At 41.2% G+C, this 24,293-nt stretch overlaps 2 protein-coding genes across 4 annotated transcripts in view; one reads left to right on the plus strand and one right to left on the minus strand.

Annotated features, from left to right (window-relative positions):
• Window positions 1-456: 456 nt before the first annotated feature.
• On the minus strand, window positions 457-14,639 carry synr (BH3-only protein sayonara). Of its 3 annotated transcripts, none has more exons than XM_022063117.2 (9): window positions 14,517-14,639; window positions 8,637-8,742; window positions 5,710-6,003; window positions 4,950-5,266; window positions 4,232-4,376; window positions 3,742-3,855; window positions 3,356-3,460; window positions 2,622-2,667; window positions 457-1,902 (listed from the first exon to the last, which is right to left on the minus strand). In XM_022063117.2, exons 2-9 carry the CDS (start codon window positions 8,670-8,672, stop codon window positions 1,697-1,699), a joined length of 1,263 nt encoding a protein of 420 aa, XP_021918809.1. In that variant the 5' UTR covers window positions 8,673-8,742; window positions 14,517-14,639; the 3' UTR covers window positions 457-1,696. The 3 variants fall into 3 exon arrangements, with proteins under 3 accessions (XP_021918809.1, XP_021918801.1, XP_021918817.1); XM_022063109.2 differs by having other exon boundaries at window positions 8,637-8,739; window positions 14,517-14,584; XM_022063125.2 differs by having other exon boundaries at window positions 1,804-1,902; window positions 3,352-3,460; window positions 8,637-8,739; window positions 14,517-14,584.
• Window positions 5,077-24,293, plus strand: part of LOC110829355 (thrombospondin type-1 domain-containing protein 7B) — a 157,626-nt gene continuing 138,409 nt past the window's right edge. Inside the window, exon 1 of the mRNA XM_087343731.1 lies at window positions 5,077-5,176. The gene's annotated coding sequence lies outside the window, so the exon portion shown is untranslated. The remainder of the gene's footprint in view (window positions 5,177-24,293) is intronic.

Raw genomic sequence — 24,293 nt, forward strand, 5'->3', positions numbered from 1 at the left:
ATGCCGACTTCGTTGGGGGAAGGGTGGTCAAAGAGTAACATCATCATCTAGTAGTCAAGAAATTGGACACTTGTTGGCACATTCCGACCTCAGCTTTCAAAATGTCTCTTTTATAAGGTCGTCCTCGAATTTTTAATCCGCGGTATTTGTAATTTGTAAACGTAAGCCTGTCTGTTTACGTTCTGTCAACATGTTGAATTTAGTTGTTTATTTATTATCTAAAGCTGCTTTATATTTCAGTATTTTGCCCAATGTAGAATACGAGGGTTGGTTGCGTTTTTTATCGTTTCTCCTAACAAAATGCTGACCTCACATACAAGTCGACGTCCTATTCCTTACATAAGAGGTAGGAGGATGACATTAAATGGGTGTTGGAGCAATAGGTTGTGACGTTTGCTGGCGTGTGTTTGGAGCTGGTTGAGACCCGTGTCAGTTCACAATTCTCTGCTCAGCACATTTAGACAGGAATATTTATTTCTAACAAATCGTTATATACACTGAACAGTTTGGCATTTTGAAGTTCAAAACTTTCAGGGTCGGGCATTCATCTAGTGCGCACTCGATCGAGACGTTCATTCTTTCATGATGTTGGTTATTATGTGCCAGTGAGTATTGCTGGTCAGGACTGTCCAAGAACACACCTTTCTTACTATTGGTCAGTCCAGTTTCCACTTGCACTTAACAGGCATTTTGAATTTACAGTTTCACGCACTAAATACTGTGACTCATGATGCAAACACACTTCAATATTATAGCTTCATGCTTTGCATTAATATATCAGTTTTTATTTTTACTGTAATGATACCGATGTTTCAAATTTACTAATTAACTTAGTTCTGTATTTATTCTCTTTATTTCGCATATTAGTTCCAGTGGCTTCTTCCGATTAAGAATTAACTCTGAAACTGAATCTTCACACGCTTCACAGGATTCCTTGGAAAGGGTACCGGCCTGTCGCATGACTAATGCAGGACAATTACAGATATGCAGAATGTACCATTTAAAACGCAGCCAACAACAGTCACGTACCGCGGCAGAAAAATGAAATCAAAAGCAGGTCCACCCCGTGTAACATACTCTCCCGTCCTACTCCGTGACGTTTGATTCAAGGTCATCCTGTTTGCTAGGCCGTTCCTCACGCCAGTTGCGCAACAGTTGTTCTGGCACAAACATGATGTGTTCATTCCCGAAATTTACTTCGCATCGAAATTGTTTGATATTTGTAAAGCATTTAGCAACGTGTATCTGAATGAAGAAGTACCAAATAAGACATATTTCCTGGTAGGAACATTTCGGGACACAGGAAGTGTTTCTCTGTGAAACGTTTTCATGGAGCGACAAAACAGCTGATGTTACGCCGGTATTAATTTCAAGTAATGCATAAGCTGCACCAACGGGATAATGCTGGCATTAGTTTCGACGGCGTGAAAATGTTCATGCTAGGGTCGCGTTTTAAATCGAACACTCTGTACATCTGTGCTTCGAGTGGGACAAAAGCCCTCCTTACCAGTGTTCGTTTGCGCGGTGTAAGACCATACGCACCTCAAGTCGTCTGGCTACTACGACTGACCTCATGTTTGTCGTTATTTGTTAATATCACATCTTCATTTGACCAGGAATTAACGAGACATTTGAAAATTGGGTCTCCATTTGGCAACCCGATGTGACACCGGGAACCAGTTTTTTGTTGCCAATTTCACAAAGTCCACTGTCGAATTATCTGTGTTGGGGCACCCCACTGGTCGTTTGGCTCCCACTCGCCTGGGGCATTTAGATTCATGTGATCTAGTGCGCGGCCCTGCCACATTTCATTCCGGTGGGGAGCCATCTTGTACTGGCGGGGGTCGAACCCGGGTCGGAGACGTCGCTCTGACGTGGCTACGCGTCTCAGGCTGGAAGCTCCTGAAAAATAAGTAACTCGGCCATTGTTTTTACACGATTTTTGGGTTTGTTTCGTATCAGAATCATATCTGCGATACTGAATATTTTAAACACGTGGTAGGACTCCTTACACAGGGCCAGTTGTCACAAGTACTCTGCTACAGAACAGTGCGCAAACCAGAAACGATAAATGAACTTGCGGTATGATTTTATGCTTGTCCACACCTTAAACCTGTAAAGTACAGTGATAACTAAATGTGCTACCTGCTCTAACGTCAGAGGAACTCTGTATGCTGCCCTTAACTCTTTTAAATCAGCGGTAACTAAATTCCTGCTACAGAAGTTTAAACGGTGTGATCTCTAGCTTTAGCTGTTTGCCGAGGCAAAGAATTTTTGCTGATCCGATGGTGAATAGTCTTCCTTGGTAACTTCATACTCAACTTTACAAGAATTTGCTGACATTTATTGAAGCGAAACATTCTTCACCTCCTTCACAGAAGCTCACCATTGAATTTTTTGTTGTCTATCAGCTGCATTGTGTCAACATCTTAGCTTTCCATTTCTCCGAGGTCGATTTGGGTATCATCCTCCCATATAGAAACTTTGAACAAGGCTTAAAATTTGATTTTTTGGCTCCGTAAGGAATCTAACCATTGTCATCCAGCCAGCATTAGCGTTCATTTACCAAACATGATAAGAGTGCACTGTATTATTTGTGAGATTTTCTGATGAGGACTTACCATATGGCGGTGTCGCATTCAGTCCGTCCATTGTGTAATCACCCATCTGCAAAACACACAGTAATTTAGAATGTTTTATGATCCAGAGTAATGAAAACGATCAGCTGAATTTGTCAGTGTCTTTTACCCACAAGTACAAGTAGAAAACACTGGAGGAATAACCGCTATCTTATTATCCATGTTCTAATAAGTAGAGGAAGTCTGTGTTGGCAAGTTAAATTATGACGTCAGTGGTGACTTTCTTTTTGCACGAGGGCTAATTGTCCAGCGTAAGAAGCTAAACGCCCTGTTTATGGTTACAACCGAGAAAAATAACAAGAACGCTGAATAAGAAACAAGCTGACCGTTATAAAGCTGACGTGCCTATACGCTGGTTTATCACCGCGGAGACCCGGGTTCACAGCCGGACGGCGTAAAGTGAGATTCATGTTGGACGAAGTGGAACTGGGACACAGGTTTATCTGCAAGTTCTTGGCTAATTGCCATCTCACCATAACTAAATACTCTTCCATCACCGCCCCGCGAGGTGTGCGATAGCCTTGGCCAAGCAGCAGAAAAGCTTATGTTAGGGGCTTTGTCTCTGACCCGGCAGTTGGCTGGTTTCGGAATAAAAGTACTTTAAGAAGGAATAAAGATCTGTGATATTTTTACGGTGGTGAAAATACGGATTGTGTTCTACTGGGTTGACTACATGTTGTTTAGCTCAGCTGCCTGTGTCTGTTGCACTCACATACTTTGTGCCTGATGAGCGACACACGGAGTCTGCGCAGTCGCTCGGTGGTCTCACTGACCTTCCTGTCCACATCGGCCAGGTCCTTCATCAGGCTGTTCTGGATTGTCTAAAACATAAATCATCCTTTGTGTTAACTGGAAAACAAACAGACCTGCATTTTAGACTATGTACAAGTCAGCAGATAATGTCCGGAGGTAACTTTTGTATTCGGCCGATTCCACATCGATTCTTGCCCAGGGTATGGATAACCTAAAGTTTACGTTACTGCAAAAATTCCCTCCGCGGCAGCACTTCGCAATACTCCGCGACCTCCTTCATCCACTGTGTAGTCAGTTTTAGGCACGTAATTGTTCCTTTGCAGTTGATACAGCAATTTTGCGTACTCACGTCTTGCATCCATTTGCTAAGCGCCTTCGCTCTGTCATGGAAATTTCTGTAACACTGTCCTGCATGGTTGTAGCGATCGGCGATCTGTATGTCCGTGAACATGTATACCACAGCCTGTAACATCACGTTGGGAAGTCTTTATTTGAGATTTCAACACATTGAATTGAGGATTGAGCTTTGACTGAAGCTGCACGTTTTTAGTGGCAGTTACTCAATGCCAGATTAATGTTTATGGTGAGATGTTACGTTCTCACGGCAGCAAATATGAATTGACTGTTTGTGGGATATTGCGCCTTGTAGTGTGGCAGAAATTGGCCGATGTTTCAGAGGTGCTCGCTGAATCCATCATCAAGACGATGAATAATTTCTACTATACTGCACGGCGCAATATCCCAGAAGACAGTCGTCTTTAAACTTTAAGTAATGTTTACATCGCCATGGATCAGTCGTGAGGGCACCGTTTGTGAAATAGGGTGTATCATGTGCCTACCTGTAGCACTGCGTTCATTTCTCTAGGCGTGCAGTAGGGAAATTGTACGCCTGGAAGCATAGCCTGGGCAGTCTGAACGTTCAGTGCCCCCTCCTGAATCGTGTTCCTCGCTTCAGTAGACAGGTGAAACCGCGTCTCCGGCGTCCTGAAACATACACATTGTGTTCGCCTTTTGTCGCAAAGCATGTAACCAGGCGAATTGCCGGTAATTGATGGAATTCTTTCTTAGTCGATTCTCTTCTACCCGCAGGTGTCGAGGTTTTCAGTCTATTAGACATTTGGTAAGACTCCTTGGACGAGTGATCAGCCCGTCGCAAGGCGTCTACCCGTACACAGGACAGCATAACACAGAAAGACGCGGACAAACATCCGTGTCTGATCTGTTTAAGTTGTTACTCATATCGACTGTAAAGAGCCTAATCACTGTTAATAGACTGTTATTATATTGGGCGATTATTTCAAGACATAACCCATACTAAAGGGAATATGAAATAAAAGAAGTTAACAGTCTGAAGAAAAAAACAAAAACAAACAAACTTGAAAATGTTAATAATATTAACATTCGTAACATATGTTGAAATTGTCCTCTTACTTTTGTAATAAATGCTGCTACTATTCTAACCATATTTTCAGCAACTTTAAGTATTTGTCGATCGGTTACTGAAGTGTTTGCGTTTTCTTCAAACATATTTAACTCCACCAGGGCGAGGGCACTCACTGGGCGTTTATTTGCTTCCAGCATGTGACGGCCCTGTCCAGCAGCTCCGTGGCCGTCTGCACCAGAACGGATGCCTCTCGCCACTCCAGCACGCCGCTTGCCATCGTGTCGCGGTAGGTGCGCACTTTGTCCAGCTCCATTTCGACGTTCTTCTCCTCCTCGCTGCCATACGCCTCTTCAAACAGACGTTTCAGCAGCGCGTCCTCCTCCTGATACAGCCCCTGAAGGTAGGCTACTTTTGATTTAAGCAGTTTCACCTCCTCTTCCGCCTCCTCGCGACGTCTCACTAGCAGTTCCACCTCATTGCGAGCAAGCACCTGTGACAAGTGAAGCACTTAAGCAGACGGCATAATTTTCATTGTAATTTCGGTGACTAGCTACGGGCTGGACGACTGGGGTTAAATCCCCGACGGGGGGCAGAGGATTTTTCCTTTAGCCTCTGCGTCCAGACCGGCTCTGGGACCCACCCAGACTCCTAACCAGTGGGTACCGGGGTCCTTTCCCGGGGGTAAAGCGCGGCCGGGGTGTGATGCTGACCACTCACCCCATCTAGTGCCGAGGTCAAGAATGACTAGGAGCTATACCTCCACTCCCCCCAAGCGCCTACATGGCGTATAGTGGGACAGCTTTACTTAGTCATGTAATTTTCCGCTATAAACTGGGCAGAATTTCTGAATATCATTGACATTTCCTATATAATAGTACTGCTTTGCTGTCCACACAACACGCTATGTCGGTTGGATATTTAGCTAGTTTGTACCTGTCTGTTGATGGTGGCTATGAACTCCTCGTGTTCTGCAGCCCTCTCTTCGTTCCTATGAATCCCGAGCTCTAGCACCACCTGCCTCAAGCTGTCGTCACTTCCGCTACCCCCAGAGTTATTCCACATGGCCATGCTTTGCTCTGCTGCCTGTAACTCCGTGTTCAGCGCCTCCAACCTCGCGTTTGCGAAACTCAGGGCTGGAGCCGGCGCTAGAACTTGTTGTTCCTCCCGCCAGATGGCCTTCTCTAATCCCATGTACTCTTCCAACACCTCGGGGCTCGCAGAGAGATCCTGTGAACAGAATAGAAAACAATTTTCTTTGGTTTTTAGTAATTGAGCAACAAGGTTTATAGAAACGTGCATTATCATGGGATTGTCTTGTACGAAATGGATGGGATAGTTTTTGCTATCCACAGCGCAGGTTTCGATTGACTGATATAGGGTAATTTTATTTTTGGAGAGGAGCGAGGCCAATGCTGAAACACCTCATTTATCTTTTCAGACTCGAGAAAAACTTGTAGTACAATTGCACATTTCTGCGCGACAACTATTGTAACAGCAAATGAGGGAAATACAGATCACAGTGTTTAAAACGGTTCTGTACACTAGAACATTTCTAAAAACACGTTCCATTTGAAATGTTCTTCCTTTTACGCACATTACCATTTCGCGTTAACATTGTGTGTGTAGTAAACAACTATCATAAATCTGTGTCACCAACCTAGACACAAAATAACCGCGTACTGTATAGACTTTGAACTAGGTATCTCCTGCATTGAGGGTTTTTGAACATGCTGTATAATTTTTATATAAGGCTATTTATGTTGTTGAATGTTTTAATAATCTATTCAAGTTTTTGTCGAAAACAAACAATACATAAAACTCTATTAGACGCTATAAGTAGGTCGGTGAAAAAATACACGCAGCATAAAATACAAAAAGGCCAATGTTCATGTCTTGTCCTTATAATATAGGAACAAAATCAAATGTAAAGGCAGCTAATAAGTCCTTCGAAAGTGTGTTAACTTTAAAATGTTTTAGGAAGACAGGAACAAATCACATTTATATTTACGAAGTTAAATGAAGATTAAATTTAGTTGAGAATTTTATATCTTTCCTTTCCCTATTTGAAAACTTAACGAATAAAAGAGACAAAACTTTTAATTTGTCTGTCGTTTGTATGGATGCGAAACTTGTTATTTTATTCTAAGAGAATAACTTGGGTTGGCGGTGATGGCAGAGAGTGTAAACGTTGCCTTTATGTAGTGACGTCACATTACGTCATGCAGCGCCTACTTGTCGTTTGTTGCAGAAAAGTAGGCCCGAGAACAAAGAGTTTTGAACCGTTAAAAGCGGTATTGCTGTACTGCGTTCGTGAAAATCAGTTTTTATAAATGGGCCGATACAGACCGAAACAGAATTCACCCAACTGCTGGTGTAGTCCCCTGACCCAATCGAAATCCCAACAGAAATCGGGAAACGAAACATACAACCAAGTGGATATGATCTCTGCCATGCGAGTTTATGTGCCTAGTGTAAAGAACGTGTCAATATTTTTCCGTGTTTGTTTTGGTGTCTTTTGGGGCGGAAGAACCTGCTTCGATTACCAGAAAGGGCGCCTGTCCTATGCGCGGGATTGTTCCACCCAGTTGAAGCAGTTGTACGTGTAACTCTACTTCCATGTCGTCTGTACTCTTTCACGGGGTGGCCCATGCACACAGCGGAAATTTCAGCGGTTGTCGTAACAAGTTTCATTACTTTGAACTTCAAGAGGAAAATGCTTTTTCTCATGTTAATTACATTCGCAATTTGTGGTTTATTAATTTATCGCCTCGGGGGATTAGACGCGCGTGTTGGGGATTATTGATTTAGTGAAATGTTAACGGCTTCTCTTAGTTGGGGATGCTGTCTGTTACTGCGCTCCTGGGGTTAATATCTAGCGACGTTTCTTTATAGCGTCGCACTCGAAGTGAGTTCAAGACTTTGTGTGTTTAACACCGTACGCCGCGAACATTTTCTCTTTCCACCGTCTCCCTTCTGTAAGAATGAAGGCCTTCATTTAGTCTGATTGCCCTAGTTTACTGCTTTGTTCCTTCGAAACGCAGTTCAAAACGCAAAGAACTCTTGTGAGCACCCGATGTTTCCAAGAGAACTATGAACATAACCAATAGGACTTCCCGATTTCAGATTTTGAGATCGGTACTTTTATTTAGGGCGTTTGAGAACAGGGTTCTGTGAAAAATATTTGAAACTATGTGAGGCGAAGAGACTGGAGAAAACTGCGTGAAGGGAAGCTCATTAAATTGTACGCGGTACCAAATAATATTAAGATGATCATGTCAAGGAAGGTGAGATGGACAAGGCAGATAGCACGCATGGGGAGAAGAGAAATGCGTATACAACTTTAATTGGATAGACTAAAGCTAACAGACTACACGGAAGACTCGGGAGTAGATGGGAGAGTGGTATTAAAGTGGATTTAAGGAAACAGTTTCGGATTTTGTGGACTGGATTTATCTTCATCCTGGGTATGGACGCTTGGCGGGCGTGTGTGAACGCGATATTAAGCGTTTGTGTTGCACAAAAAGTGGGAAGTTTATTTACTAACTAATGAAATATATGAGAATACAGATCACATTCGTGATACATGTCAAACGAATATATTATGACTCGATACAGTCCTTTTGAGCATTTTGACCAATTAGACTTGCTATTTATCGAGATAGAGAAGTATTTCTTCAGAAGCTAATAGTCTTCTCAACTAGACAAATTTCCCGCTCTTGTGGACCCGAATGTTAATAAACTTGTGAATTTAGGTAGACGTTTACCAACGTTTCAGAGAGCCTTGCTGTCTCCATTATCAGGGCGACCGCATACAATTGTAAACTGGTATGGTGGCGTTAAAACAAATGTATTTTACTCACGTTCTTTGTGTTGCTACCGCTGGAACCACAGCCCATGTCACGTGATAAGCTCCATGTGGCCAATCACACGAACTCACTGCAAAGTTCAACGAGCGTCGCGGATCTACTAAAACAAACAAACAAACAAAAAAAGAACACTCAGGAAACACGTCTTCGTTCACTACGAATTAAAAACTTTTACGATAAAAATATTGGTCTGTACGTTTGGATTCTTAGGAATTTACGCTTTACTTTAGAAAATTTCAAGTTATATTTATAATTCAGAATAAAATTTATATTGTACTTTATTGTTATTTACTGGTCTATGAATGCTATATGTGATGAGCCATTTTTAAATAAGTTGGGGGACATTTATATTTGAACTTTGTGAAAAGGAAGTTTTATATTGAGCTGATAACTGGAATAGAATGGTGTATAAGTTTGTCATAATTTGCCAGACCCAGGAGCCTTGAGCAGAACTTCTGGTGACGTTGCCTATCTGACTGTCTGTTCCCCTCAAAACGCTACCAAGGATTAAACAGTTTATCGCAGAATTTCTCGTAGGATGTTTTGAATAAAGATTTCGGATGCTAACTAATGGGCCTGTGCCAACTCCTCGGTCGTTCTGAAGCTCCTGCACACGAGGTGACTTTGTCGTCGTGTTGACGACGTGCAGGAAGTATTTCTGCATATGATTTTGCTGTGGTGGCACCTTAATTTCCGTCGCAAGCTGAAGTTGGAATCAAATACGACGGCGGGCGAGTTATTCTATATTCCGCCGATAGGGACGGAGCTATACCATTTCGATGTTGGGAGTTGCTTCTAGTTTAAATTATGGTTTGTAATGCTGATATAGTGCAACCAATTGTAGGTTTATTATTAATTTGTAATAGACATTCCTAAAGCGTTGTCATATTTATTCACTCTTTTTCATTCACGGGTCATTCCCACATGTGCCGTCTTCAAGATAACTCTGTGCGAAAATTAAGCGCCAGATTTAATTTTGTCACAAAACTTTTTTGTATTAATTTTAATCAAGTAAGCGGCCCCGAGCATCTGCAGCGTCACTTTATGGAATCCATGTTTGTGTATGTTTGTTCCTGTGTATTGAGATATATATTTCGAAGCGAATTTCTGTTAACAAAACCTGTTGTATCGATTTATGTCACTGGCTGCCAGTTTATGTCTTCAGTTGGGTGCTGTCGATGCAAAGAACTACATTAGGTCAGTCATGTCAGGGATTCGTCATTTCTTATCACGTAATATACGATCTATATTTCATTTGCATGAGTGAATATAGAGGAGCGTACACTGTGCAAGATGAAGTTCATTACATACTAAATATGTCATCAGAAAGCATAATGGTCACACGTGTTTTTCTGTACGCTCCGTAATGGAAGTAAATTTAACATGTATCGCGCCGATAGTCTGTACGTGTACAGAGCACGAGAGCTAAGTAAGTCCCTGTGACGTATATGACCAGGGAAGACACGTGCTGCTCTACTAGCAGACCGAAAAACATACTGCTTGTTCTAATTTGATGTAAACTTTATTGATAATAGTTTAAAACATCGGAAGTTATAAAGTACTTAGTAATAACAAAACAGATAAATCAATAACGATACTACGGACAGCGGAAAGCAACAAAGACGTGTTAGAAATATTTGTACTAAAGACTAATGTTCTTTATTTAGGAATAGGGAGTTTACGCATGCGTACATTATCACTCGCCTACCAGGACGCCTACGCAGAATGAAATGTGTCGGGAACAGATTCTAACTACAGATGATTTGTCATGAAATATCCAATTTAATTGCTTTTGTTTCTCAATCATTTGAAGCATGAAGTTCATCTGAATATTCAGATCAGTTCCTACGATAATTACGTCCTGTGGATATTGTTTGGAGTTACTAAATGTTAAATTAGGCGGCGGCACCTATCGTAAATTATCGCTATTGAGTTAATGGATTTAATGACCTTCTTTAAACTGCATAAGTTTTTATCGTCAGATGGGTGGCCTTTTGTGATTCGTGATGGTAAGGGACGAAGTTGAGAGCCTATCGCAGCGCTTGGCGTGGTGGGAACGGGAAGCCATCAAAATCTTGCCAGGCCTAGAATCGAAACCGTGGCCTGCGGAATACGAACCATGAGTGCGAATCTAATTAACGGTCTTGTATGTTGGCTGTGAAGGTGAAAGCAATGTGTGAATCCTAACGATTCTTTTTAGTTCTCTTTATCGTATTATTTCGCACTTCGATCTTAATTATTTCACTGAAGTCCAAAATATTTCGTTGATCCAAGTGACAATGACCGATTGTTCTCTGCAGGAATTTGATTTATTTTTATATAATAGCTAATTGTTTTAATCGTAAGTCGAAATGCATATACCTTTGATATTCAATGTGATCTGAAGAAAAAAATACAGAAATTGTTTCATTGGATTCAATGTAAAGTGACAAATTTTACATTTATCAGATTACAAATCATATAGGTTAAGAAACTGAGGACGAAATTGAAAGAAACTTTTGGGTGAATGAGAGACCGCGGTGTGTCAACAAGTGGACAAGACTTCTTTTTACGGAAATCGAACGTGTTTAATTTTATCAAATAGCAGTTCAGCGCCACACAAAGCCCTGCTATTGTTCGAGTTGTGTATTCGTAATTATGTTATCGGGGTGAACTGCTGTGTACCTTCAAGACACAGACTGCATGCAGCGGTCAGTGTGCACGTGGGCAGTTCTGAAATATTTAAGATCAGTTGATAGTACTGCGGTGAACCACAAACAGACGGCAGTGGCAAAGCAAACGAAGCGACGAGTTACTAGGTTTCACGCGAGCAATTACAACGCCCTTCTGTCGGGGTTGAACTACCCGCTGCAGTTCAGGCGGTTACTGGCAATTACAGGCGTCGTTATCAGAGCGCGTATTGATCTGCCATTGTTTAACGGTCGACAGTCGCGCAATGCAAGCGCCAGCTGTGAGAATAGTTTGTTCAACGCCGTGCTATTTTATGTGGGTGGGAGGTGGCGTGATAATGATGAAAGCAAACAAATGTTAAGGTGGAAAAACCTGCAACTGCAAAACATGTTTTCGCTTCCTTCTTACCACAAGAAAGAGACGGACAAACACTCTCGGGCATTCACTTCTGAGGAAGGCGACATTTTAACAAGCGCACGTTGTTTTTCGTTCTTCTTTTACTGAACAGCGTTTCCTACAGTTTTGTTGAATTTCTGTCAGTATTTTACCTCTTGTTTTGTATGCGTGTGAAACTGAGTCTTATATTAAAGTAGAAACACAATGTATCTTAGAACGGGAGAATATTGGGACCCGAGTGATGACAGGAGGGTGGATACAATTGTGTATTGTGCTTCATAATTTCTTCTGATCGTCATGTGTTATTAGCGTAATCAAGTAAAGGAGAATGCTATGTATGGTTGTGTAGCGCGCATAAGGGAAATGAGAAATACGAAATAAGCATAATTTTGATTGAAAAACCCGAAATAAAGACTGTGCCCCTATGACGTGGGAGGATAATATTAAAAGTGATCTTAAAGAAAGGGGTGGGGTAATGTGAATTGGACTTATCTCGCTTAGGATGGGGACCAGTTGTGGGCTTTTGGGAACATGACAATAAACATCCGCGTTCTTTAAAAGGTGGGAAATGTTTTGACTATCTGAGCGACCATTAAGTTGTGAAAATGCACTGTTCCTTGAATTTCCATGTTTTACTTACTGCTGAGGTCATTCTCTCTAATATTTACTTGAAACACTCTTTCGCGCTTCCGTTTCTGGCATATTGAAGTTTCTATGTCTGATACGGGAACTCTACACTTTATATAAAAATGTCGAAGTCGCAAGATCTCTGATTCTCTGTCAGGTTAATGTGCCATTTCAAATATATTTGACTTCTTCTTGTTTATGTGTTTCTAATTTTGGTTTATATGTACAGACTTTTAGTTTGAAAATCTGAAGAGAAGACTACATAGATTTATGTTGTTAAACTGTCGATGGTGGTCTTTAGGATTGTGACGCTATAAATTCTGAAGATGGGATGGGACTGTGACCTTTTGGAAAACACTTTTTCCTGTTAACTCCGTACGTTAACAACTAGGGAAGCTCATCAAGACCATTTTCATAATTTAAAAGCTTTAAACATTAAGATCGAATATTAAAAATAAATTATATTGCAAGTACTGGCAGTGTTCTTGCTATAATTCAAGAACTGAACGTCATATTTCAGAAATATGAATCTGTAATGCGATTTGCAAGATTAAAACTGCTAAGGTGTAAGTCAGAATAAGGAAGGCGATGTTTGGTTTCTAGTTATAAGAGCGAAGTCTGTGTCACAAGAGAATAGCCAATAGAGGTCGTTATATTAAAACCTTAGTACGCAGGAACCCGGTGTCAGACGGACAGTCTTCTGTGTAGAGAACTCAACTCAGTGAATGAATGAATGCCATTTACACAAACCGCCGATATTTTGTTCAGTTGTTCCGCTTTGCAATTTGACCTCCAGTTTAAAAATTCTGCCGTGCAATTACGAAGTTACATCAATATTCGCCTTTTAAACGACTCATAGTCACACCGGTCATTGTTCGCTGAGTGGATCGAGAACACGGAATGCCTTTTACTCGGCACAGCGGCTGCAAATTAATACTGCAGTGACTACATCGCTTCATAGCTTATACGTACGTCTTTAAATGACTTTTCCCCATATGACAACCAGTACATTGAGAGGCATTCCAAGTTTTCCTGGTGAGTACGATGACAGCCTTCTGGGATTATGCTCCGTGTAGTCTCGGAGAAGTACACCGACGTTTCAGAGGTCCTTGCAACCTCCGTAATCAGGGCGATTGGGCTCTGTTGATGGAGACAGTAAGTACCACTGAAATGTCAGGAAACTTCTCCGAGACTACACGGCGTGATATTTCAGAAGGCTGTTATCTTCAACTGGTGGGTCCTATGTTGTACATAGATTGATTTATGTTGTCATTCTTCTTCAGCTGTAAGTGTAAAAGGTGTGAAGAAGGAAAGAAACTGATTTACCAGAGTCTTTACGCGGTCCTTACAGGAACATGTCTCTCGCGAATACGTAAGTATGTGTGTACATAAGGAGGACAGGAAATGCCTGATATATTGCTACTGTGCGATATTAATCCACACCATCCAAACGCCAGCAGACAAGTTAATCTTTTTCTTTTTTTCTGATAAATGCCTTTGGTGTGAAAGGCAAGGGACATTCAACTTTGCCACGTTTTGTTGGGTTAGATGCGACCTGCAATGGGTTAATGATGTTTTGGAATATATCTGCATGGATTTTTCATAGTTTTGTTGTTTATCTGTTGCATGTAGACTTATATTGTTGAGTTAATCAACAGTAAGACCAGCACACCACTAATTAATGATTGCTTCCCCTACTTATTTCGTTAAACACATACGACAAAGTTATGGGTATTTGTGAGTTCAGTATTTTACATGTATTGTACGATTTACATTAGTTCTTTACTTGTCATAGTGGCACAAACGTGTCTTTGTCGCCATATTACTGTTTTTTTTCATTTGGATAAGAAATACTAAAAAAGAATGTGTATGTTCTTCATACATACCACACAAAAATTCAGGCTTCTGTATGAATAATGTTACTGTTGTTCTCACCTGAAGATTTCGCGCGGTTGCCATGTTGTTTGTCTTATTGGTAAAAATGTAAGAAGAAGGAAAATGGAGAGTTCTCGAATGGCATGATGTTTATACCGGGTTTCCCGAAGCTCAGTCAGTTGTTGCGAATGATGTCGGTGCTTATATATTTCAATCATGGGGCAGGAACACGCCATTTCTTATTTGACAGCCTAAGATGGATGTTTCAGAGTTCAAAGTTCGGTTGCTGAAGCAAGTAGTACGTACCTGTATGTAGATACGATGTGTTGAGTTACCTTCGTCAGAACGTCTCTCTCCATAACCATGTAGGCCACTCGCACGGCAAGTGTCATGTTATGGTTTATTTATCATTTCCGGCGCACATTTTCCGCGCACTGACGCGCTGTACCATCCTCAAATCAAGAGGGGACCAAGGACCGCGAAGATTTAGCTGTTACGAAACTAGAGTTAACAATTCTGGCGAACGAATGGAATTTCAGTTCCGTATACTTACAATGTACTTTACTGCCCCCAATTTTAAAACATCCTTTCGTGCTGATTGCAAGACAAAATCATCTTAGGGCACACGTAACGTTACTTTCCTTTCGATTTCCATGTAAAATAGTAAGGATTATAGTATACACAGTCTTATATTTTCCGGGGTTTTTGTATGGACGTGAAATTTGGTATCTTACATAAAATGGATATAAATTTGGGGTGTTTGAGGACGAGCTGCTGAGGACAATATTTGGACCAAAGATGCAAGAAGTAACAGGAGACTGAAACATTATAGAATGAGGAGCTTTCTAGTTTGGACTGTTTACCAGGTGCCCTTAGAGTAACAAATTATCATTAGAGTGATTAAATCGAGGAGAATGAGATGGGTGGAGCATGCAGCACACACCGGAGAGATATTTTTGGGAAACCTGTTGGAGGCAGACTAATTGCAAGACGTCGGACTTGGCTATCTGTGGAGTCATATAATTAATTAATTATTATTGAAAAGAGTTGGGAAAGAAAGTAGAACCAGTACGTCTATACCAGTTCCTTGTACCCCCAGCCTATTCCCTCGCACTCCTCCCCCTGATTACCACATATACACAAACCCCTGTCCAGTGTTTCGTGTGGCAGGAGAAAGCAATTGAAGATCAGAATTCTGTTTTGCACATAATTGGTTGATCTGGACTTTTCTGTCCTTACAGCAATTTATAAATGGGTTTTCAATCTGATTTTTATATAAATTAACAGAAAACATTTCATCATGTTAATTCCTCGTTTGAACTGACAAATCAACTTCGGAGAAAATGTGTTCGTACATTTTATAATAGTATATTTCTTTGCTATTACTCGCTTTACTCATTTTTAATGAACGAATAGCCTCTGTTATTCAGGGCATTGCGAGGATTTGAAATATCTGTAACCCTCAGACATAGAATTAAAATAAGGCCGAATGAGATGTGAACATGTTGACGGATGATTAATTGGGCGAGAGAGGACAGAACAGCGTCCTGTTCTGAAGTATTTATTTAACGACGCTGTTAATAGCTCAGGTTATATAGCGTCGAATCATAGGATTAGTTAACAGTGGATTGTAAAGGATGCGTAAGGAAGACGTTATGACGTCATGTAAGGTACTATCGTGGCAGTTGCGTGAACAGACTGAATAAAACAACGGAAACAATTATATAGTCTGCCTCCGGGCTCAGATTTGAACCCAAGATCCCCCGAATACGGAAGAGGAGTGCAAACCCCTCACTGCCTCGTACGGAATGTTGTAAGTATTGTCTCAGCCTTCGCCTAGAATGAACGATGTCCGTCACTATACGTGACCCCATATTCTAGATTTGAACTGGGCACTGTTATCGATCGGTCGCGTTTTTTGTTCCCGCTCATTCGCTGTAATGGCCTCTAAAACTATTACTATTCCTATCTTACAAATCTAGTACAAAACATCACGACTTATTGGTTAGTTGTTTTGCTTTGCGTTTCAAAGTACCCGGGTACAAACATTGTTTGGGTTACCGACTATCCTGACTGTTACTTTTCCTGGTATTTATCGGCTGCTATAGGCGAATACTGTGATAGTTAACTTACTTTGAAACATACCACTACAATCTCCTTCCAAATTTCTACCTTTTCATGATTTGTGTTAATTTAATTTTGTTACATGCTTTGTAAACTCTGCGGTTGATACAATCGTTAAATACCTTAAGATTCGATCATTGGAATTGATGATACTACAGGAAGTAAAGAAATTAAAGCTGTTCCGCTATACGCCATGTAGGCGCTTGTGAGGAGTGAGTATAGCTTCTACTCATTCTTAACCTCGGCACTAGATAGGGGTGAGTGGTGAGCTTCTCGCCCCGGCCGCGCTTAACCCCCGGAGAAGGACACCGGTACCCATTGGACAGGGATTGGGTGGGCCCCAGAGCTGGTCTGGAGGCAGAGGGTAGAGGAAAAATTCTCTGCCCCTGTCGGGGATCGAAACCCGGTCATCAGAATATGTTATTTGAAAAGATGAGAAAATTTTTCTAAATTAGGCCAACATGAAGTTCTCTTTTCGAGTTCATAACTTTGGAATTGAACAATAAATGTTATGAAGAGCTTGTTTGTCGTGACAAAGTGCAGAGTGCACATCAATAGAAGAGATCGAAGCTAATGAGTGGGTTCTGAGCAAGTCTGACGGCTGCGTGCAATCGTGTGGGTTTGATGTAACGCGTTATCGAACTGTCTGTGAAGGTCGTCACCCGGGGAACGGAAAGTTGCTCTGACAACGACCACAACAACATTGCGACTTGTCCCTCTCTTGTACTCAGATCTCCCGTTCGCGTGGTGTTTTGCTGCCACCACAGTTCAATATCAGTTATCAGCATATGGATACTGAGACTCGATCTGAACATGCGGGCCATCACATCTCGTGATTGAAATCTGTGGCTTTTTATCTTGAATCGGATTGCAATTATGGCAGTGGAAATTACGCATAGTTACTTGTGTTAATATTAATCTGAAGATTCTGGGTTGTTACGCCGTGTAGTCTGGTAGAAGTTTGCCGACGTTTCAGAGGTCCTTGCTACCGCCATCATACTCACCGCCGTGAAAACCTCAAATCCTACATAATATTAATTTATCATTTCTTACATACGTTCTTAACCACTGTTTACATATGGCAGCATTTGTTCCTTAGGTTATTCTTACATCTTTGTGCCTCGAAACATTAAAATAATGATGGCGTCTCTGGTAGTACTGAAATGTAACGTGATATAGTGTGATTTATTTAATTCTGAGTGTCGATTGTGTAGATATCTTTTGTCTTGCCTAGAAACCGTTGCTATTTACTCAGCTGTCGACGGTTTTTATAACACAACGTATTTAATGTTGATTAAATAGACGAAACATGTCTGCTAAAGGTTACAATGAAACGTAGCGAATAATCAAGATATGTGATTGAGTTAACGGATGAATTGAGAACGAAAATGACTGTTTAGGGACAAAGATATGCATCGTCAGCCAATTAGAAGAATGGCCCATTCTAGGGCATCAACTTGGAGCTCTTAGTAAGCGAGGCCTTGCCGGTCCTGGCCATTGAGATCGTGGGGTGCCCTCGAAGAGCCGACTTCAGAGCGGAGAGTTTTTTCTTTGGATTATAGGATTTAGTCCTTGGAGGTGCCGCGTTAGACTCGATCTGACGTTCGAGTCTAATTTTGGACTAGCTGCGATAGACTCACACTTTTAAAAAATTGAGGAACTGAGGGAAGGGGGCACGAGGGACAAAGGAAGATAGATCGAAAGTGGGAAATAAAGAAAAAGAAGGGTAGAAAGAGGGACGAGAGGAAAGAGAGAGAGAATTGAGGAACACAGGTTTGTTCCTGATAGTCGTGATCAAGAGTGTGTTCAAGAGACTGACCTCCTTCGGATTGTGTTTAGCACGTCGAAAACGTTGTTACGGTCCTAAACGTAGCACACATGGGAGAAATTATAAATGCGTACAATTCTGATCAGAATACTTGAGAGAAAGACATCACTTGGAAAACCTAGGCGTAGGTGGGAAGAAAATATTAAAATTAATCTTACAGAAATAGGATTGGATTAATCTGGATAAGAATCAGCGACATGCTTTTTTGAAGACGGCAATTAACCTTAGGATTTCATCAAATCTGAGCAATTCTAGTATTGGCTTCTCAAGAAGGACTCTTGGTACATGAATTTAGTGAGCACGACTGTTCAGAAATTCGGTGAAATAAATCGGATCTGTCGGAATGTTATGTGTAGTAATAACGCCGATCTCATAGGGTCGAAGCTACCAGGGTTCAAAGAGGCAGAACCACACGGCTTCATAGGCAAATGAAGTACGTGAGAAACTTGAACTTTACAGCATGGATCTAGCTGAGAAGATTACTGCTGTGTACAGAGACGGAAACACTGAGCAGACAGGTCATCGAGAATGGCATGAAATTACAAACCTACAGTGCGAAAAGAATTACAAAGTTGAGGTAAACGCTGGAAAAAAAAATCTTGAGACCGGTGCGGACGTTCTGTTGTCTGACACTTAAAGACAATGAGAAACATAAAAATAAATCTGAGGGTTAGATGCGAAAATAATTGTTTAGAACGCTGTTTTCGGGTTCGAACATCGACCTGCAGATTCGCTATCCTTATTTAGAATTTTGTGGTTTTCCCCAGTATTTACAGGGAAGGTCTGGTGATATAACTTTAAATAAGTCACAGCTGATTCTTTCTTTATCTTTCCCAAGTAATGAACAGACCATTCGATGATGTTTAAGCCCGTCGATAAGAAGTGACGAACTAAAAACCAGTAAGGCAACATGATTATTTTTATGAAAATTTTAAGTTTTCTGGCGATAGAGCTTTAAATTATGTTAAATTTATACTTCGGACTTTGTCCATCGTCTAAATTATAAAACTAGAAAATTTTAAAAGCATAATCAGCTTTCGAAACGTTTAAATATTATAATTTAAAAGTTTCACATTTATATGAGGAGACTGAGAAAAACCACTGAGTACCTAGTATCTGGTCATTATCAGGGACTCAAACGAATACCTCTCTGTTACATACCGCAAGAGATATCGCGACACTTACTTGTTTTGTGAGAAAACAGTAGAATATCTACACAAGAAGTCACAAGGAAATGACGGGCAATTATTCTGCATATCGTGTGTCAACGGAGACGGCGGGTGTGAAGACATAAACAGGTCTAGATGTTTCCTTTACTTTCACTGACCCAGTATGCGTCGTAGTTTAGCCTGTAATGTTCCACCACGTAGTAGGCAGAAAGTGTACATTTTCTAGAAGTCATTATGAACACGTAATAAAAATTGTGGAATCTCACTTGGCCCGTTCCGAGGATAAATTGGCCCCCGAGCCCGATGTCTGTCTTTAAGTAAGAAGATGGCTGTGTTGTGGGTTGTAACGCCGTGTAGTCTGGTAGAAGTTTATCGACGTTTCAGAGGTTTATGCCTTGATGGAGGCAGACCAGACTACACGGCGCAACAATCCACAAGACAGCCATCTTCGGACTCTGCACTGTCAAAACCTCAAATCCTACATGTCTCTAAATATATTACCAAAACTTCGCCAAAGCCCGACTTCGTTTTATTCCAACTCGATTGAAGAGCGATCTATTTACAATCGTCTCTGAGTCTCGTGTGGTTAATACGTTTTTAAATGTATAAATAATGATTATTGAATGAATTACGATCGAAGAACAAATTTAGGTTTATTTGGCGTTTGGGGAACTGTACAAAGGTATCAGACCCGAAGTTCGTAAGATGTTATCTGGAACTATATGTGGAAGGGAACAGCTACAGAAAATCAATTAAGTGGGATTTGTTTCCGGATCTCGACTGTGTCACGAATATCGGACACAAACAGGTCCAGGACCAGGCCTCGGGCTTCGTCGGGCCGATGCCCGAATGCCAGGCCGAGCACGTGTTATGAGAATAGGCCTGTAACGTGACGCTATAATTAAATGAACTTGCACATATTGCCAGTGAACGAATATAACTCATTAAAATAATTCAAACAAAACCGTCGAGATAAAACAAATATTGACTATATTTATTAAATTCGATGAAATGTGTAGTTTGTTAATTTGCACTGAACTATTTACGGTTTGCCTAATATAAATTTGTTTACGTGCTAATGCAAGGGTAAAATGCATGCGAGCTGGGCTCATAGCTCTCTAGACGTCATTATCCTCTCCTCTTTCACAAAATAAGTTTAATAATTTTCACTGTAACTCTGATCCTGTAAGATGGATGAGATGGGAGACAAGGCAATGGACAGATTAGGAAAGGAAAGCGCAGAGTAACATTTCTGGCTCATTTGCTGTGATATTACTCCTGTACGTTTCTTTCGTCTAAAATGCGAATTTAGTTTTTTCTTTCAACTGCTGTTAAACAGTTTTCGCTCTGGTTAGTATGAAGCTAGTTATGATGAGATGAACACAGAAACGAATGTAGGTCTTAATGTAAATATTTCATCTCCAGGCCTTAAATTGGGACACTATGTTCCTACGAAACATTGGTATTTAGTTAAAGTCCACAGCGCTTCACAATCCAGAAGACCGTCGTCGACGTTTTTTTATTTCTTTCTTTGTTTCAAGTCAGGATGAAAGGCGAATGTTTCATGTAGTTTAAAAATAAACACAGTTTTACATTACCGAAAGTTTTCGCACTCACTATCGTGAAAATTTTGGGTCATAACAGCTGATTGTGTCGGCCTAAATATCGCCTGTCTACTTCACTTGCATTCTAGAGGAGTGGTACCAAACATCAGGCAATGATCAGACTCGCCGTGAACATTCGGCAACTTCTCCGACACACTCGCTATGCGGGTCGGTCTGCCAGTTGGCTGTAGGCGTTTCGAGGCCACAATCAATTTTGTGTTTTACAGCTTACGGTTCGCACTTCAGGAATGAATAAAGAATGTCCTCAAAAACAGATGTATTTTTGCACGTTCTGCATAAAGTGAACGCATAAACGGGAGACCACGTCGGTCGTTATCAGGTTTTATGTACGAAACCACTTAATGGATTTCGGTGAAACTTGGTACAAAGACTTTTCGGTGTCTCAACACAGAAGACCACAAGCCATATTTTCACCCCGGATCTCACGTAGAATTCCGTTAAAAATAGAAAAATTGTTTGTTGTGGGTTCAGAACTCCTGGATCTGACTGACAGACTGACCCGCTATGAAGGAATGTCGGAGAAGTTGCCGAAAGTCAACGGCGAGTCTGTATTTTCTCCTGACTGTCTTCAGTGCTCTTGTTATTATTCAGTGTTCTGTCTTACGACAGGTCCATTGCTCTGCCCAAAAAGAGCTCTCCCGTTTTCCCTATTCTCAGCTTCTCGTTTTAATTCCTGGAACTTCATCTTCTTTCCTTGTTTGCGTAATAAATACATCTGGAATGCCAGTGAGGTAAGTAAGACATGTGATGTCTTAGGACGATCAGCGATGTGACCTATCGCATGAAGCTCACGACGATTAATGAAGGAGACTAAGATGTTGTACTTTTGTTGTTTTCTAAATTTTATTTATTTATGGTTTAGATACAATAACTGATCGGCGTCGGTATTAATCATTTGTACTCGCAGATAGAAGTCTGTTATTACACAGATGACCACATTACAGGTAATCACATGTTATTTTTACGTTAAATACTCGTCATTTGGAAATTTAATCCTTTTAAATAAAAATTACAGGTGTTTATGCCTGTGAACGCCAACGTACGAGGCGCGTCCTCAAAGTAAGTTTCCCTGGGGCCGTTTACAGAAACAAAACACAATTTCATGGAAATATTTATTGCAACAGATACAGGAAGTGTCCAGCTATTTTTCAACATATTCGCCACCGGAATTGAGACATTGTTCATACCGTGGGACCAACTTTTGAATACCTGTGTCGTAGAAGTCTGCCGCCTGGGATTGGAACCACTGTGTGACAACCATCTCCGCCTCTCTGTCATTCTCAAAACGCTGACGCTGACCGGACAGGAATTTCTTGAGGTGTAGGAAAAGATGGAAATCACTGGGAGCGAGGTCCGGGCTGTAGGGTGAATGATTAAACACCTCCCAGCTGAACTCCTGCAGGAGACTTGCTGTCCGTCGAGCCGTGTGCGGCCTAGCGTTATCACTGACCGCACTTCACAGTCGGCGGGAGCTGGAATAAGAACCTCCATCTTCAACAGCTGCAACGATGCTAATGTGAGAACGCGGGAAGTTCCGTTAGTGCATGCGCCATGCTACGTCATTGCTCTATCACGTACGCACAGTCGCTTCGCGCAATATAAGGTTTGCTAGCTGTGGGACGAGTGGGAAACTTACTTTGAGGACGCGCCTCGTATATAATGTATCTGTTGCACTCGTACCTAAAGCAGCAGACGAGATAAGAATGACGATTAATTTTAAAGGCCTTCGGAGTAAAGAAAATAAACGATTTTATGATAGCTCCTAACACATAGTTTTACAGGCCTGCTTATGAATGTTCTCGGGCTGGATGTGGCCCGTGGCCACCAGTTGGATGACATTGCCGTTTTACATGACATCGCGTTGTTACTCAGCAGGGGAAATGCGAATGGATCAAGAACGCAACGTGTGGTGTGATAGTGACAGTACGAAGGGCAGGCAGGAGGGAGGGTCCAGAACAGTGTGTTGAGCGCTTCACATGGAACAGAACATCGCAATTGCAAGCATTCTGTTGTTGCTGTTTCGGTTTGATCTTTCAGTTCGTGAAGATGAAGCTAATTCATTACATTTCCTCCAGCTCTTTTCGCATTTTTGTTATCAACTTTCATTTTATCATATTCGTACCTGCAATGATTCGATACCATTTATTTGCCTTCCGTATCGATGGCAAGACGACCAAAGTTCATTCCCTGACAGAACTATTTTTTATTTTCGCCTCCGCGTCTAGAACTGCTGTGGGATTGACCAGCTTCCTATCCGATGATAGCTGGAGCTCTTTATACGTGGACACACTAGACGAGAAGTGAAGCTGACCACACCCATCTAGTGACAAATTTAAGAATGCGTGGATGTCTGCCTCCGCCCCATATACATTTTCATGGCATTATGCTCAAGCACTGGTACAGTGTTTATAAAGTTAGTGACATACAGTTTAATAGAAAAGGTACTTTATACATATAATTAAGGTTATTAGTAATTATATTTTTGAAGTGATGAATCATATTTTGAATGATTTTTGTAGTTTGAGGACCTCATAACACATCAAGGTAGCCTCAGAGCAGATGCAATTGGAGAACCACTGCATAGAAATTTGCATACTTTAATGAGTCGATAGATGTATTTTTGGGAAACATGCAATAAATGTCACTAGCGATTGCCATCTACAGATATGCAGTCGGTGACTGGAGTTGTCTGAAAGGATCGTGTATGTGGATGTAACGATACGATATGCGGTCTGCATAAACAGATACTTAGCGTCTGGTAATAGCTGGAAGTCTCTGCGGTTGTCTGAATGCGTAGTGCTGTCGTGTCTCTGTCAAATGTAATTCTGCTCTCTGAGGGTCTGCTTTGTGCTTGACCTCAACTCATCCCCTTCCAGCGCCTCCTAGAATTTCGATTATGTATTGTTTCTCTTAACAGCAGCTCGATTTGTGGATTATTTAACAGTTCTGTATGAGATTTAGACGAAATTCTTTCCTGACTTCAGTGGTACATTAGTTATAAGAATGAGCTCAACAGCTAAATGTAAATTTCTCGCTGACACCATGTTGCTTTTTCTCATTTTTAAATATGTTAATGGAAGTTGCGTATGTTTCATCAATCTGGGAGCGACATTAAGGCAACAACGGATCTGATGTGAATACAACCAGAAGATATAAACAGGGTTTACGAAATATTTAATTCTTCATTCAATTGTCCCACAGTAGACTTGAACAGATGATACTCACCTGCGTGGTAATGAAACCCTTCAAATAATCACTTGTTCGCCGAAGTCACCACACCCTTATATCCTGTTTCTCTGTTACTTATCTTCATTGTCCCATTTACGTCAAGGTCTTC

This window comes from Zootermopsis nevadensis, unplaced genomic scaffold (genome assembly GCF_977971745.1).
Source record: "Zootermopsis nevadensis isolate Lab colony 2312 unplaced genomic scaffold, Znev_1.0 Znev_ptg000001l, whole genome shotgun sequence".
Taxonomy (NCBI): Eukaryota; Metazoa; Arthropoda; class Insecta; order Blattodea; family Termopsidae; genus Zootermopsis; species Zootermopsis nevadensis.